We start from the raw sequence: 14,505 nt of genomic DNA, 5'->3' as shown, positions 1-14,505 counted from the left end.
TATGCAGACAATATACATTAATATCATACATATAGATGAAAAGAAAAAAAAATATATATATACTCTCTTTTTTTGTACAAAGAATCCCTGATATATATTAAACATTTTTCCTGAAGAAGCAATTTTTTTTTATTTACCAACTCCCTTTTCAATCCCAAATCTCGATTTGATATCGATTTTTCTTTTCTAGATCCTTGATGAACTTTTCCGCCTGTTCTTCCGTCATTTTATCGATTTCCTTTGCCAAATCAACGAATTCATCACGCACGACATTTGGCATATTTTTAGAATGTCCTGCGAAGTAAATACTGCCGTCATTTTGCAAAAATTGCCAACATAGCTCTCTTTGTTCACGAATAATATGTTGCACATATCTGAAAAGATGCAATATATATATTAAAAGTATAATTAGCAATCAAGGAAATTAAATATTAACGATAAGATTATAGAAATAATAATTATAATTTTATAATTTCATATTCTTATGTTTTATAAGCAATTGTGGATTACTTACATTTTATAATCTTGATCTCTAGAAAATGCACAAAACACTTTCAAATTTGTCTTCTCTGCTAAGCGTTCAAAATCTTCCCTGCAGTGATAATCCTTATCCTTCTTTCTGCACCCGAAAAACAGAACACATTCCTTCAAGTCTTTTTCCTTTTCTTCTTCCTCCAAAAGAAATGATCTAAATGGAGCAACTCCAATTCCAGGACCAATCATAATTATCGGCTTATTATCTTCAAATCGAAAAGTTCCCTTTTGAATTCGAAATGTCACTTTGTCATTTATTTTTAAATTTTTTAGCCATTTTGAACATAAACCAAATCTTTGCTCCAATAATTTAGTAGGTTTATAGTAAAGTACTGCTACTAAAATTTGAATCTTATCTGGAGTAGCTTTTGAGCTAGAAGCAATGCTATAAGGACGTGGTCTTATGGGTGACATAATTTCAAATAATAATCGAATATTTAGTTTACTAGTTGTATGAGGAAAATCCACGAGAACCTCCAAAATATTTCTTCTTGGCCTGTTTATATAATTATAAAGCTCTGCTTGGTCACATGGACTAGCAAATTTATATAATTTTTCCTTTTCTAATTCATCCTCACTGATAAGAGACAAAGTATGCATTGTAGATCGTCGTGGCTTAAAATTCAGATCCCAATATTGTTCAACTATTTCCTTTAAAGGTAAACGACATTGCAAAGCAAGTGGAACTTTTATTTCTTTCTTCTTTACTTCAACCATTGTATTTGGAAACAGTTGTATATTGTGTCTGTAAAGTATATTAAAAAAACGTCTGACTTGTTCTATAGAATTTTTTGGTCTAACATAAATAACATCTCCAGGATCATATTTAATTTTATATGGTAATTTAATAGTTATTAATCTAACTTCTTGAAAATGATCTGTTGAAGTGGTTCTTACATTGTTATATATTGATCCTGTTTTAATATTCACATTTGCATCTATTTCTTCATAATAGATATCGCTCTTTGATGGCCATAATATCAATCCGCCATCTAAAAGGCCTGAATGTAAAATATGATCATTATATATAGAGACATGATATTTTTCAATTATCAAATTTTCCTGAATTTTGTCTTCTACAGAAATTTTAAACACTTTTGCAATTTTTTCCCACAATACTTTAATCCAGGTATCCACTACAGCATCAATCACCAAATCATATTGATCATCAACAAGTCCAATGGGTAATAATTCTTTGCCACCCAATTGTGCAAGACGTTCGTTTAATTTCTTTGCAGCAAAGTTGAATTTTGGATAGGAATAATGACCCAAACCAAGTATGCCATAGTTTAGATTTTGCAGCAGATCTGTCTGCAGACTCTTGTCTAGTAGACATTTCCAGAATGTTTCCATATTAGCTGGAAGATCTCCTTGTCCAATAGTTGCGACAACAAAGACAATTAATTGTCTGGAAGACAGGTTTCGCATGTCGTATTCGTCCAAAGATGATACAGTGCTTTGCCTTTGTTTTCTTTAAAAACAAATGTTAAATTTATATTCAAAGTTTCAAAATAAGATATCCTAAATTTAAAAAACTTTATAATGTAGAATATTGTGTATTTTTTAAAAATTGTAAAATATATAACATGTTTCAGAGTTATTTTTTAAATTAGATTAATACTTTTTAAGATTTTTTTATTTTAAAATTTATAAAATATATAATTTGATTTTATAAATATATCTATTATTTATAACTGATGATTAATATTAATAAAATTATTAATAATTTATAATTGTAACTACTAATAAATATATCAATTATACATTTATAACTTAAATAGATAAATTATCTTTCATCGAATATACTGTTTTATATACAATTAAAGCAAAAACTAGAAGTGTGCAAAAAGAATAAAAGACATTAAAGATGTGATAGAAGTATAAATTTGAATATCTATTTAAAGATTATTTAAAGATTTAAAGGTATAGAGTAGAAAGAGAGAGAGAGAGAGAGAATTTATGTGCCAAAAATTTTTTCAGAAAAGAATTTAAGGTTCATGTGCCAAAAAGGGGAATAAAAACAAAACCTTTGGGCACTCTTCCAAATCTGTTCAGCGACATCCTGTGCATTTCCCGTCTCGCTTCCGTATAGCACCTGCAGCACCAATCCATCCACTGTTATGTTTACATCTGATGGTGGATTATAAATCTTACAATTAGTCAGGTAGTCAGGTAGCCGCATGCTTGATGTGTTCTTTGTAGTTGATGCATCTTCCATAGTTGACGCGTCTCAGCTAATTGTCACAAGTCAATCATAAGCAAATGACATGTGAAACACAAGGTTGTTGCTTGCAATTTTCCAGAAATTTCTACAATGAAACGAATATATGTATATATTTGAGCGTTGGAAAGAAAATCTCCCATGTTCCTCTTTAACACTTCAAAAGATGTAAAGCTAAAACGAATAAACTTATTTACATGTGATAACGTAGACCTTGGAAGATAATAATCTATGTATATTGACGCGGGAAAGCCGTTTTATAGCATCTCGCCAAGAGATCGGTACAATGTCACGATCTTGTTGACAAAATGTCAAGGATAAATGTTTAGGTTTAGTGGTCTCACATTTGGCAGTGGGCCCGGACACTTATAAATAATAAATTAGCTCCGCTAGAAAACCATCGAGCGCATCTCGGGTTTTTCCACTTCAATTAGAATTTATCTCGCGGAGAATCGTTAATCAAAGTGAAAATTAAAATCTGACAGCGCGAATTTAATTTGCGGATATTATTTATACAAACTTACGAGTCAAATTCGACAACGCGAATGAAAAACTAGACAGCATTTTTTTGCGATTTCCGGAAATGGATCTCTTTCGAATTGTTATCAGTAGCTTTTTGCGACGAAATGGCACGACAATAAAATGATGCGAACAATACATTTCGAGACGAAGTCAGCCTCGCGTGATGTAACGGGATTACCAAATCAGTTGGCAACAGTGGCATCTTTGTTTGCATAAATAATCAAAACCAAGTTGTTAAATCCTATTTGTGTCCTAGCGCGATTTATCGAGTTTATTTGCGTTTCTCGCCACGAGACAGGAATCGACAAGAGCACGAGGAGTTTTGAGGTTAGACTAAGTCAATCGGTGCTAATCATTTAAATTATTTACATTCGTACAGTTGTACGTTATTGCAATTTCAATTATCGCGAATAGAAGAAAGGGAAAGCGCGGAAAAAACGGGAGGCTCGACAAAAAGATTGAGGTTAAACAGAGTTAGGTTAGAGTAAAATCGTCTCACGTGCAAATCGTTATCGATGGAGTTTGAAATTAAGAATCATCGAAATTACATCAAGATTACTTTTCCAACGAGAAAACGTCGCGCGACTTACAGCTGATTCCACAGGAGATAAGGTTAGGCCCAGTCTTCGCGCACTCGTGAGCATTTTTGACAGATTGAAATTAGGATCGGCCGCGCATGCGCCCGAGTGACGTAACGGTACGCGAGAGAGAGCGACCGAACGGTTGGCAGCACTGGCGTCCGTCTGTTTGCGGATGACTGTCAAAACCTACTTCCAGCGAGCGAAATCGTCGTCGTCGTCGTCACCGTCGTCGCCGTCGCAGAAGTTCGCGAAGCAGTTTGCTCCAGCATCGAGAGAGACGCTGGCTCGGGAACGACGCGTCGTGAGCGCGCGCGCGAACACTCGTAGACGATGTCGTGACGCGGTCGCGTACAGTGACAGCAACTCCGCGCTTCTGTCTTCTGTCCGTGTCTTCATCGAGACGAGAGGTCGTCCCCCTTGCGTTCTCACCTCCGCGTCCGCGACCTGGTGACCGTCGATCGTTCCTAAGATAATTTTGAAGGAAGGGAGAGAGAGAGAGAGAAAGAGAGAAAGAGAGCGAATCTCTCTCACGCTACGCGCGATTCCGGATATTTCTTTTTTTCTCGTCTCGCGTCAAATCGACGTATGCGTGTACGTGCGTGTGCGCGTACTGGCTCTCTAACCTACCTGCGTCCCGAATGCGAGGTGGTGCGTCCGAAGGCATCATTCGTTGGCGCACGAATGATACACGAGTCGATTGGATAGTGTCAATTTGAAAGACCTCTCAATGGAGGATAGTCCAGTGTGACGATAGTTTTCGGCGCGCGAGAGCTCCAAGGTGGTTCGGGATAACATCAAGGTTACCGATCCGACGAGGTAGCGTACCAGACTGTCTGAAAATAATGCAATTTCAACTTTTAAACTCGTCACTTTTCTTTGTACTATAGATCGAAGTTTCTCGTTCTCCGATAGGTTAGGTTTACCGACGAGACGCTTCGATGAGCAGATATAAAGGATCTAGGGAATCACGCGGTGTCGCGTGTTCTCCGACTTAATCGAGTATAACTGAAAAAGAGCAGATTCAAGGCACTTCGAATTTGAATATTCCGAATATTTACTTGTAGATTTGTTTTTCAAGCAAATGAAGAAATTCAAAAGCAAGTATGTACATGGTCGTACAGATTTTATATTCGTCACGCGACATATAAAAAGACCATGTGTGCAAAATGTATGCATGTAAACAGAGAGAAAAAGCATAATAATTATCTAAAATGTTTATATATTGTAGCACAAGATATACCTAAAAAAAGTAAAGCCATTTTAGATATTAATATTGTTATGAAATAACATGAAATATGAAATTTATGTAAAAGTTGAATTGACGGATACTTTAGAGATATATATATATGTAACGCAAAAAACAGAAAATATAATCAAATTGGATATGTCCCATTATCTTGCATATAAAATATAAATATTAAATTGGATATGTCGCATTATCTAATAATGAATATTTAATATAAATATTGATTCACAATATTACGTTTTGTTAATTATGTCTGCTTGTTTCAATTACATTTTTCTCAATTTTACATTTTATTTTTTTTCCGTGCGTCAAAACTTGCTTAATTTTATCTACAGAAAGTTTTTAACAAAAGTTAAAATTAACCAAAGTGTGTTAGTTGTATTTTGCTTCATAATATATACATATATAATGTAACAACTCTTCTTTAAACAAAATAAATAAGTAGAAATTTTAAATCATTTAGAAAACATTTTGAATAACGGACAAAAATTTTTTTTTGTATAATTGAGAAGAAAAGTTCTAGAGATATTACATGCAAGATATATATCTAACTTAGAACAATCCTGATTTTTCTATTTTATTCAGGATTTTTCTTATAAACATATAAAAAGTATGTGAAAGTTTTATAACAGATTTTTAATAGAAATTTTGTTATTTCTCTTTTTAGATTCTTCCATCGATGTCCACATTGGCATATCGCTAGCATCTTTATCTCATCACAATCAAACATAATGCTGATCACATAGCATAAATTGGACCATATATAGAAAAAAAACTAAACACTTAGATACAAATTTCCTAATAAATCATGTACAACAAGGCATAGAAGATTCAATCAGGATATTTAGGATATTTAATACTCAGTGCACATCTTTCATCTAATATTTCCTTCTGCAAGAAGTACTGTATCCTCCATAGTAAAGAGACCAAAAACTCTGTTAATTAATCTTCATCTAGTGAAGATGACCAGCAGACTTGAAGAAACAGAGCAGAAATGGATCTGCGAGTACTGCACTTATGAAAACTGGCCCTCTTCTTTAAAATGCACTATGTGTAGGGGCGCAAAACCTCTCCTAGGTGAAGACATATATCGTCTTCGGGATCCTAGCCCTCAAAGAGGTTCCTCAAATGTTGCTTCCGGTCCTGTGCCCCAGATAAGCCCTACAGACAACTACATTTCGCAAAATTATAGTCAGAATTTACCTTCTGCGGGAAAGTGGGCCTGTAGCATGTGCACTTATCTTAATTATCAGAATACAACACGTTGCGTTCAGTGCAGCAATCGTAAGCCGGTCAATCAATCTGTTAATTCGTTAGCCTCGAATCTGCATGAACATTTAGCACCACTACGATTGGCCGATGGGCCGCCAAACTCGGGATCAAATTCCCAGTTGAATCCTTCGCCAATCAATCTCCATCCGGAAAGGTTATATAATATACATCCAGAAAAGTGGTCTTGCCACGTGTGTACTTACGAGAACTGGCCCAAAGCGACTAAATGCATCATGTGTGGTCATCTAAAGGAGAAAGATAGGAGGGATAAAAATACACAAGGAAATGTAGGAGTAATTTTACCTAGTCCCGAGAGGGAGCATAGTCAACGGAGCCTGCCGTCACCTCCGCTGCATGCGTCCTATATTCATCAAACACAGAGAGAAGATAATTTGGCGATAGGAAGGAGGTAAATAAATTATATATGTTTTGTATATATTACATTTCTCTTTGCAAATATTATATAGTTTTGGAATTATGAAAGATATAATTTTTCCTATTATTCAATGTTATATATTTCTTGTGTGTGTGTGTGTATATATATATATATTTACAGAAAAAATATACTGTCAAGAGAAAATACTTAAGGATTAATCAAAATATGTTCACATTTTCAATATTCCATTTCGAATTCATTACATATAATGTTATATGTAGATTCATACAAAAAATTCACTAAATATTCATATATAATATATTCTGTGAAAATATGATATATTTTTCTAAAAATATATATTATAACATGTATATTTACAATAATGTAAAACTTTTCAGAGGCTCACATAGATATGCAGACAGTCGAAATGACAGCCTGTCGACTCCTCAATCCCCGAATAACTGTGATTATGAGCGCCGATTGAAGCAGTTGAAACGCCACACCGATTGGTGTTGGCTCAATGCTTGTCTCGGTATTGTCGAGGGTGACAACACTCCCGTCGAAGCTTACCTGGCGAGCGGTGGTGATCCCGCTCGTCAACTGACGCATTCTGAGGTCTTGCTCCTCAATAGAAGCAGCGCGTTTGACGTCGGGCACACTTTAGTGCACTTGGCTATTAGGTAAATAGAAAAATTAAATATTTAGTAAATTAATAAATTAAATAAAATTTTAAAAATATAGAGATAGTGTGTTTCTCTAAATGAAAAAAAAAAAGAAACAATTGAATATATCGATAAAGAAATTTAAAAAATTAGAAATAAAATTAAAATATAAACATGCTAGACATATTTTGTTGAATCAAGAAAAAAGAGAAAATAAATGATTTCTGTTCATATTAGCTTATATTTTTTTCTCTTAAAATGTATTCTCTTAAAATGTATTCTCATATAATCGATTATTTTATTATTTATACACATAATTATAAATATAATATTATTAACAAAATCTTCATTGTACAAGTCATTTGAAATATTTTCAAGAAGTTTTAAGTAAGATGCTCGCCGATACTCTGCAAATATATAAAAATCTGTAATTCAATATTCTTATAATTTAATTGATACAATTTTAAGGTTTCAAAGAGAAGATATTTTAGCAACATTGTTGTCGCAAATCGAGGGTTCGGGTTCGGGTGTGAAGAGGGTACCAAGCTATGTCGCGCCAGATCTTGCGGTGCAGATTCGCCGACACGTCACCAATAGTATACGCTTACGTAAAGGTTCCTTTCCCTGTTATTTTGTCACCGATATGGCCACCTTCGCGCTGCCAGCCGAGGTTATTTTAATACATATATAATAATTTAATGTAAATTTTAATTGAAAACTAAAATAATTTTAATTACTAAATAATATTTATTTTTAAACTTCTAATTTTCATCCTTTAAATAGTTTCTTCTTAAACTTCTCTAAATTTCTATACTTTTATATTTTAAATTTCTTCCAATCTTCAAAATTTCTACATTTTCCATCCTTTAATCATTTTCTTTTAAACTTCTTTGAGTGTTCAATATCGACATTTATTAAAAACAAATATATTGATATTATTTTCCTACATAGAGATTGCTTGATATATTTGAAGGTTGAAGACTTACCGAGTATCGTGCAAGAGCAGATGTTGGAAGAATTATTAGATAAGGAAGCTCAACAGCAATTAGAAGGTGGTGGAGGTGAACCTCCAGCTCTAAATTGGTCCTTAGAAATTACTGAACGATTAGGCAGCCGTTTACACGCACTTTGGAATCGATCGGCCGGAGACTGCCTTCTAGACTCTGCCATGCAAGCAACCTGGGGTGTTTTTGATAGGGATAACGCCTTGAGAAGAGCGCTCGCTGACACTCTGCAACAAGCCGGACAATTGTAAGCGCTTTATAATTAATTTAATGTAATGTAAGTTCATTAAATTAGTTTAATTGTATAATGATGTAATAAAAACATATATCTCTATGTGAATGAAATTTAAGATACTATATAGATACTATATAATAATAATAATAATAATGCTTGAATAATATGCAAATTGATAAAATGGTTTTCAAATATATATTTAAATATATAATATCATTTTAGCTTTTACCCTCGATGGAGAGAATACGAAGCCTCGCAGGCAGCTAGAATGTTAGATTTTACTTTAGAAGAGACACAATGGCAAGAAGACTGGGAAAATTTATTGGCAACAGCCGCTCAACCTGGAAGTGCGTTAGAACAATTGCATGTATTTGCTCTTGCTCACATTTTAAGACGACCCATTATCGTCTACGGAGTTAAATATGTTAAGAGCTTTCGTGGTGAAGATATAGGTAAATTAAAAAAAAAGTTTGTTTAATAATTATTAATTAATTTTCAAGTATTTTCTTAACAAATTAAAATAATTTTATTAAATTAAAATTATCTGTTGAGAGATTTATAATTCTTTTATATGTATAATTCCCTTTAAGTCTTCAATAAAGATTTATAGTTTTTTCTTAAAAACATTTATAATCATAATTAAACTTAAATTAACAATTATTTTCTTAAGTTTATGTAAAAGTCTCAATAGTAAAATCTTAACAGTAGAAAGTTTTATAAGTGATAAAATTTGTCTTGCTTTTTTTAAAAATTTTACAGACTATATGTAAAGATTTTGAAAACAATTCAAAAATTTTTTTAATTTAAGGTTCTTTTTAATATTTAAAAAAGAAGATTGTTTTAAATCTAAAGATTTTAAAAATATTTAAAGATATCAAAGTATATTGATTTTAAAATATAATCGATGATTTTCATTTTCCATTTTTCTAGGCTATGCGAGATTCGAGGGCGTCTATCTTCCATTGCTCTGGGAACCTTCATTCTGCATTCGTTCACCGATCGCTTTGGGTTACACTCGCGGTCACTTTACGGCATTGGTACCAATTGAGCCGTACACTTCGTCCAGAATACCACCCTTAGCTTCTCATGGGGTGGTAAGTAGTAATAACAGCTCGCTCGAACAACTGCAAATCCAGATGCAAACCACCTTTATGCCGCTAATGGACCGTGAGCATAAACTCCTACCAATACATTTTCTCACGGCGGACGAGATTGGCCGCGAGGAATCCATCTACAAGGAATGGTTGGATGTGTGCAGGACCGAGGGTGGAATTCTTGTCGCACATCAGAAGCTTCACAAAAGACCACTACTCGTTGCGCAGATGTTGGAAGAATGGTTAAATCATTATCGTAGATTAGCGTGAGTAATGTCTATTTCGTTAATTCCTTGAAAGTCATAGTCATAATACAGAGAAACTTAGAAAATAATTTAAAATAATTTAAAAAAGATAAACTAAATTTGGAAAAAAGCTTAAAATTATAATTAAAAAATATTCTTAATAATTATAATTTAAATATAAATATTACTATAATATATAATCACATAATTAAACATTTTTAATATAATATAATTAAACATTTTTAATTATATGATTATTATTATATAATATTTTTTTGACTTTTTATTTTCTTTAAAAAATTAGATTAATACTAGAATATGTAAAATAATTAATACTTTTGATGCTTAGAGATCAAGTGAAAATTTAAAAGAAGAAAATAGAGATTATTCTAGGCATATTTTAATATCTTTTTTTAATGTTGTAGTCAAACCAACGAAGCACCCTTTTCAAGACCACCCACTCTGCAGGATTACAGCAGTGATGGTGATACTGAAGATGAATAGTATGATAATCCTAAGAGAGAAGTATTGCGACTGACATGAGAAGCATCTCCGTTCTTACAAGTTTACTCTTGGCTGAAAATTATAAAATAGCTAGAATTATATATAAAATGTAAACTATAATACACGTGAATTCTGTACTTTATGAATAACTCGATACAGAAAAACTACTACGTCCATACATATTCACTGGCAATGTACCATTTACTAAAAAAATTGAAAACTGTATTATATCACTATTCGCCGTACAAGTAAAATTGTGTAAAATTTAAATCCAGATTTATATAAACTGTCCTGAATATGCTTTAAAATCAATAATTAATTATCAAAAATTAATTAATTATTGACGTAATAAATTTAAATTATCATATGAAATTAAAATAATTAATTATTGAACTATTGCCATATATTTTAAAAAATGTCTAATTAAATTATAAATTTGCTACAAATTTTCAGTTATAAAATAGTAAAATAATGCAAATGTGGAAATTTTTTTTGTTGAAATTTTTATCCAAAATTTTTTTTATGAATGCTTAAATAATACTACTCAAGAAAGTTAATGCAATAATTATTTTACTAGAATGGAACGTCAGAAGAAAGCACGAATTTAATTTTCTTAAAAAGAATGTTGAGTATGTTATATATTAGCATAAAAATCTTCAAACAATACATTATATGTATAAGTGTTATATAATTCATTGCCAGTGACAGTGAGCGAAAGTGGAGAACATTGTCGTTTGTTATACATTATCGAGCCGTTTTGCATAATAGAAATTTAATTGTTAGGCTATTGAAAATAACATTTTTTCACAAATAGTTTGTAAAAATGTAATTTCGAACGAGAGAAAAAATTTACATTTTCTCTCCTACAAAATTGCGGAATTTTGCGGAAACGTTCGGATGAATAAATTTTCGAATAATTTTTTGACGCGTGTCCCATTATAATTGAATTCCTCTATTTTAAATTTGGCCAGACCATGGTCCCCTGTTATTCTGGAACTGTTCCTAAATTCGCATTTTATTCTGATGGCACTCTTGCAAAATAAAAATGTTGTGTTCTTTCTCTTTTATTGGTTTTCTCACTTTATATATAATCATGTAATCATGTGATAAATTTAATAGAAGAATAGCGCAAAAATTCTAGTTTACTGAAGTGTAGCTAATTCAGAATAGCAGGAGACAAAATAAAGGAGTTCCATTGTATTATAACGAACAAAATAATACAGGGTGTTAAGTTTTCTCTTTTTCTCATTAAAAAGAAAGACTATTTAGACACGAGTAATTTTTGAATAATTAACTTTTGAGTAATACATATAATAATCGTTTAAAAATTATATTAATAGATATACTTTGATTTTAAATCATTGGAGATAATGAGATTTTCGTGAATTAAATTAAATAGATGCAAATAGCTTATAAAATTTTATTTTTCTTACTTTTTACGCAGATTTTTCTGTAACAATAAGATTTAAATGTAAATTCTCAATTAAGTAAATATTGAATTAAATATAAGTATTTCGTCTAATTTTTTTGGCCAAAAAATCTTGAGAATTGGTACGGGACACCCTGTACAATCACGCTAATTCCGACACATTCGAGATAAGATCTTCGAGAATAATAATTTAAAAAAGTCAAATTCCGTATATAATCGTTCTTAATTTATTATTACAACTCAGAGTTGCGTTAAAGAGTAGCTAAACACACATGAACAACGATCTATCCTCTTTTTAATGATCAAGATCGCGCGACTATCCAGAGCGCTTATCTCCAATGGTATGTTGATAGGAAAAAAATAAGTAATGGATTTGAAAAATTGTGCTTTGTGCTCTGTGAAGAAAAAAGATGTATTTTAATTTTATGCGGAGAATATAATGTATTATTATTTAATAATGATAATGATGATGACGGTATATTAAATTCTCCGCATAAGTGTGGTTCACAATTGTGTTAAATATTATAGATAACACTATGCGAACTTTTATAAACAGCGTTGAGGGAGAAATTAAAGAGTAAACAAAAGTAGCACGTATGTTTAAGCGTTAAGATTATTATCGAACACCCGATACACACATGCATTCACTCATTCATTCATATTTAACATCACAATCTAATGAACGAATGAGCGATTGTAATAAATCTTTAATCAAAAAAGTACAAAAGAGATCGCTAAAGACGTTTCTTTGGAAACGCTCTTTGTTTATTCAATAATATATCATAGTCTTTGTTTTTTTATTACTTAATTCTGATAACAACAACAACGTAGTCTCTAGTCCTTTTGCATATAGCACTTCGCATTCTCTTTTCTTCAAATTATTGTGCGATCGGAAGACACGTAATAAAAATTAGCGAGAAAAAGTCTAAAAGATCCAAACCGGAACTAGAAATCGGTATAATTCCGTTCAATATCGACTTTTAAATTTTCGAAATAAATTTTTGAATATGAAGTTATATATGAAAAAGTACTATTATTAATTTTTTCAATTTTTTCTTATTACTACTTTGATTTATCTTTATATGAAGTATTGCCTCTTTTTTCAATTGATATCATGATCAATCTCTTCATATTCTGTATATATTGAGAAAAATAGAAAAAATGGAAAAGATTTTTTAACTAAGATTATAGACTATGTAAATAAATTAATTGAATTTATTCCTCTCACAGAAAAAATAAACTTTTTGACGAAGATTTTTATTATACAGTTTTCGATTAGATTCTCGGAAATTATATCGGTTTCCGGATCTTTGATTCAAGGAACAACAGAAAAGTCAATTTCACAATATCTGCAAATGCGACAGAAGTGGAGGATTTACTGCTATCATTATCACTATTAGCGTAATATACATCATGATTATTACCATTGTTATTATTATTATTCCAATCACTAATATATCAAGAGTAAAACAAGTCCGTATTTTATAAGGCTCCTTTTAAGAACTAAGTCGTATCATTAGAGTAAACCCCAATTACGGACTTAGGCCAAATTTTAAAAATTCTTTTTTTTTTGTCAAAAGTGCGGTAATGTTGGCTTCTGCGTGAAAAAAAAGTAGTGAGCTTTTTCCTCGTTAATCTCTTCGATATTAATTATTATTAATTAAACATTAGCTATGTTTAGCTAATTACATCTTGAAATATATAATAATCTAATTTTTAATTTTTGAAAATCAGAAAATTACTAATTACCTCAATTTAATAAAAAAAAAACGAAAACAGTAAATAGTTGTTAATAATGATTGATATCGAACAAAGTAATTTTGGGATTAACTTTTCATTAATTCTCGGATTATTTCTCGGTGGGTACAGCGAATCATGTCGAAAAAATAAGAATAAAATGTTAAAAAAAATTAAGAATATAATGTTCGTGATGCTCGGCAGAGGCGTGTTTTCTTTTTAAGCACGCAAAGTTTTCTCAATCTCTCGTTGCCAGGATTTACTCTCGGCAGGTGATAAAATATAGAGAGTTTTAAGAATCTATTCTCTAATGGCGGGAAACGCAGATAGAAAAGTCTATAAATATATAAATATTAATATAGAATATATATATATATATACACACGAGATATAGATATTATATATATATATTATGAGATAATATATCGATGTACAATAATTCGAAATAACAAGATTTATTATTATTATTATAATGATTTTATGATGATTATTATTATAAATATTATAATATAAGGAAACATCGAGAGGTGTGTGAATCAATAAATTACTGAATTACTTTATGCCATTTTTATCTTTATTGAAAAAGAAATTCTTTCCTGAGCTTATCAATAAAGAATAATTTCTAGATAATAATTGATAATTTGTGATATCCAATATTTATCTTGTTCATAAATAATTCACAAAGACCTTTGAAAACTAGAAAACTCTTTCTTAGAGACAATCCAAGATATCTTTTCAATATTTTTCAAAAAGAAAGAAAATAAAGATATGTATATAACATTCTAACTTTAAAATAATTTAAAATTGTTTTAATGTAAAATTGTTCAAATAAAATCTATGTAA

The 14,505-nt window shown here is 31.1% G+C and overlaps 2 protein-coding genes across 8 annotated transcripts; one reads left to right on the top strand and one right to left on the bottom strand.

The window, feature by feature from the left end:
* Positions 1–32: 32 nt before the first annotated feature.
* On the bottom strand, positions 33–4,949 carry LOC145968511 (NADPH-dependent diflavin oxidoreductase 1-like). 4 transcript variants are annotated; one of them, XM_083094025.1, is made up of 4 exons: positions 4,486–4,949; positions 2,562–2,843; positions 515–2,005; positions 33–374 (listed from the first exon to the last, which is right to left on the bottom strand). In XM_083094025.1, the coding sequence occupies exons 2-4, from the start codon at positions 2,750–2,752 to the stop codon at positions 149–151; spliced, it is 1,908 nt and encodes a 635-aa protein (XP_082950151.1). In that variant the 5' UTR covers positions 2,753–2,843; positions 4,486–4,949; the 3' UTR covers positions 33–148. The 4 variants fall into 4 exon arrangements, with proteins under 4 accessions (XP_082950151.1, XP_082950149.1, XP_082950148.1 ...); XM_083094023.1 differs by having other exon boundaries at positions 3,868–4,948; XM_083094022.1 differs by lacking the exon at positions 4,486–4,949 and adding an exon at positions 2,953–3,861.
* Trbd (ubiquitin thioesterase trabid) lies at positions 3,396–12,522 on the top strand. Of its 4 annotated transcripts, none has more exons than XM_083094018.1 (9): positions 4,000–4,674; positions 4,771–4,959; positions 5,772–6,785; positions 7,151–7,432; positions 7,883–8,084; positions 8,388–8,665; positions 8,876–9,105; positions 9,584–10,013; positions 10,418–12,522. In XM_083094018.1, the coding sequence occupies exons 3-9, from the start codon at positions 6,067–6,069 to the stop codon at positions 10,494–10,496; spliced, it is 2,220 nt and encodes a 739-aa protein (XP_082950144.1). In that variant the 5' UTR covers positions 4,000–4,674; positions 4,771–4,959; positions 5,772–6,066; the 3' UTR covers positions 10,497–12,522. The 4 variants fall into 4 exon arrangements, with proteins under 4 accessions (XP_082950147.1, XP_082950144.1, XP_082950146.1 ...); XM_083094020.1 differs by having other exon boundaries at positions 4,746–4,959; XM_083094021.1 differs by lacking the exons at positions 4,000–4,674; positions 4,771–4,959 and adding an exon at positions 3,396–3,604.
* The last annotated feature ends 1,983 nt before the right edge of the window (positions 12,523–14,505 follow it).

Source organism: Camponotus vicinus, unplaced genomic scaffold (assembly GCF_025532165.1).
Source record: "Camponotus vicinus isolate PSW18456_S1 unplaced genomic scaffold, iyCamVici1.0 SCAF_3, whole genome shotgun sequence".
Taxonomy (NCBI): domain Eukaryota; kingdom Metazoa; phylum Arthropoda; class Insecta; order Hymenoptera; family Formicidae; genus Camponotus; species Camponotus vicinus.
This window is presented reverse-complemented; position numbering and strand designations above follow the sequence as displayed.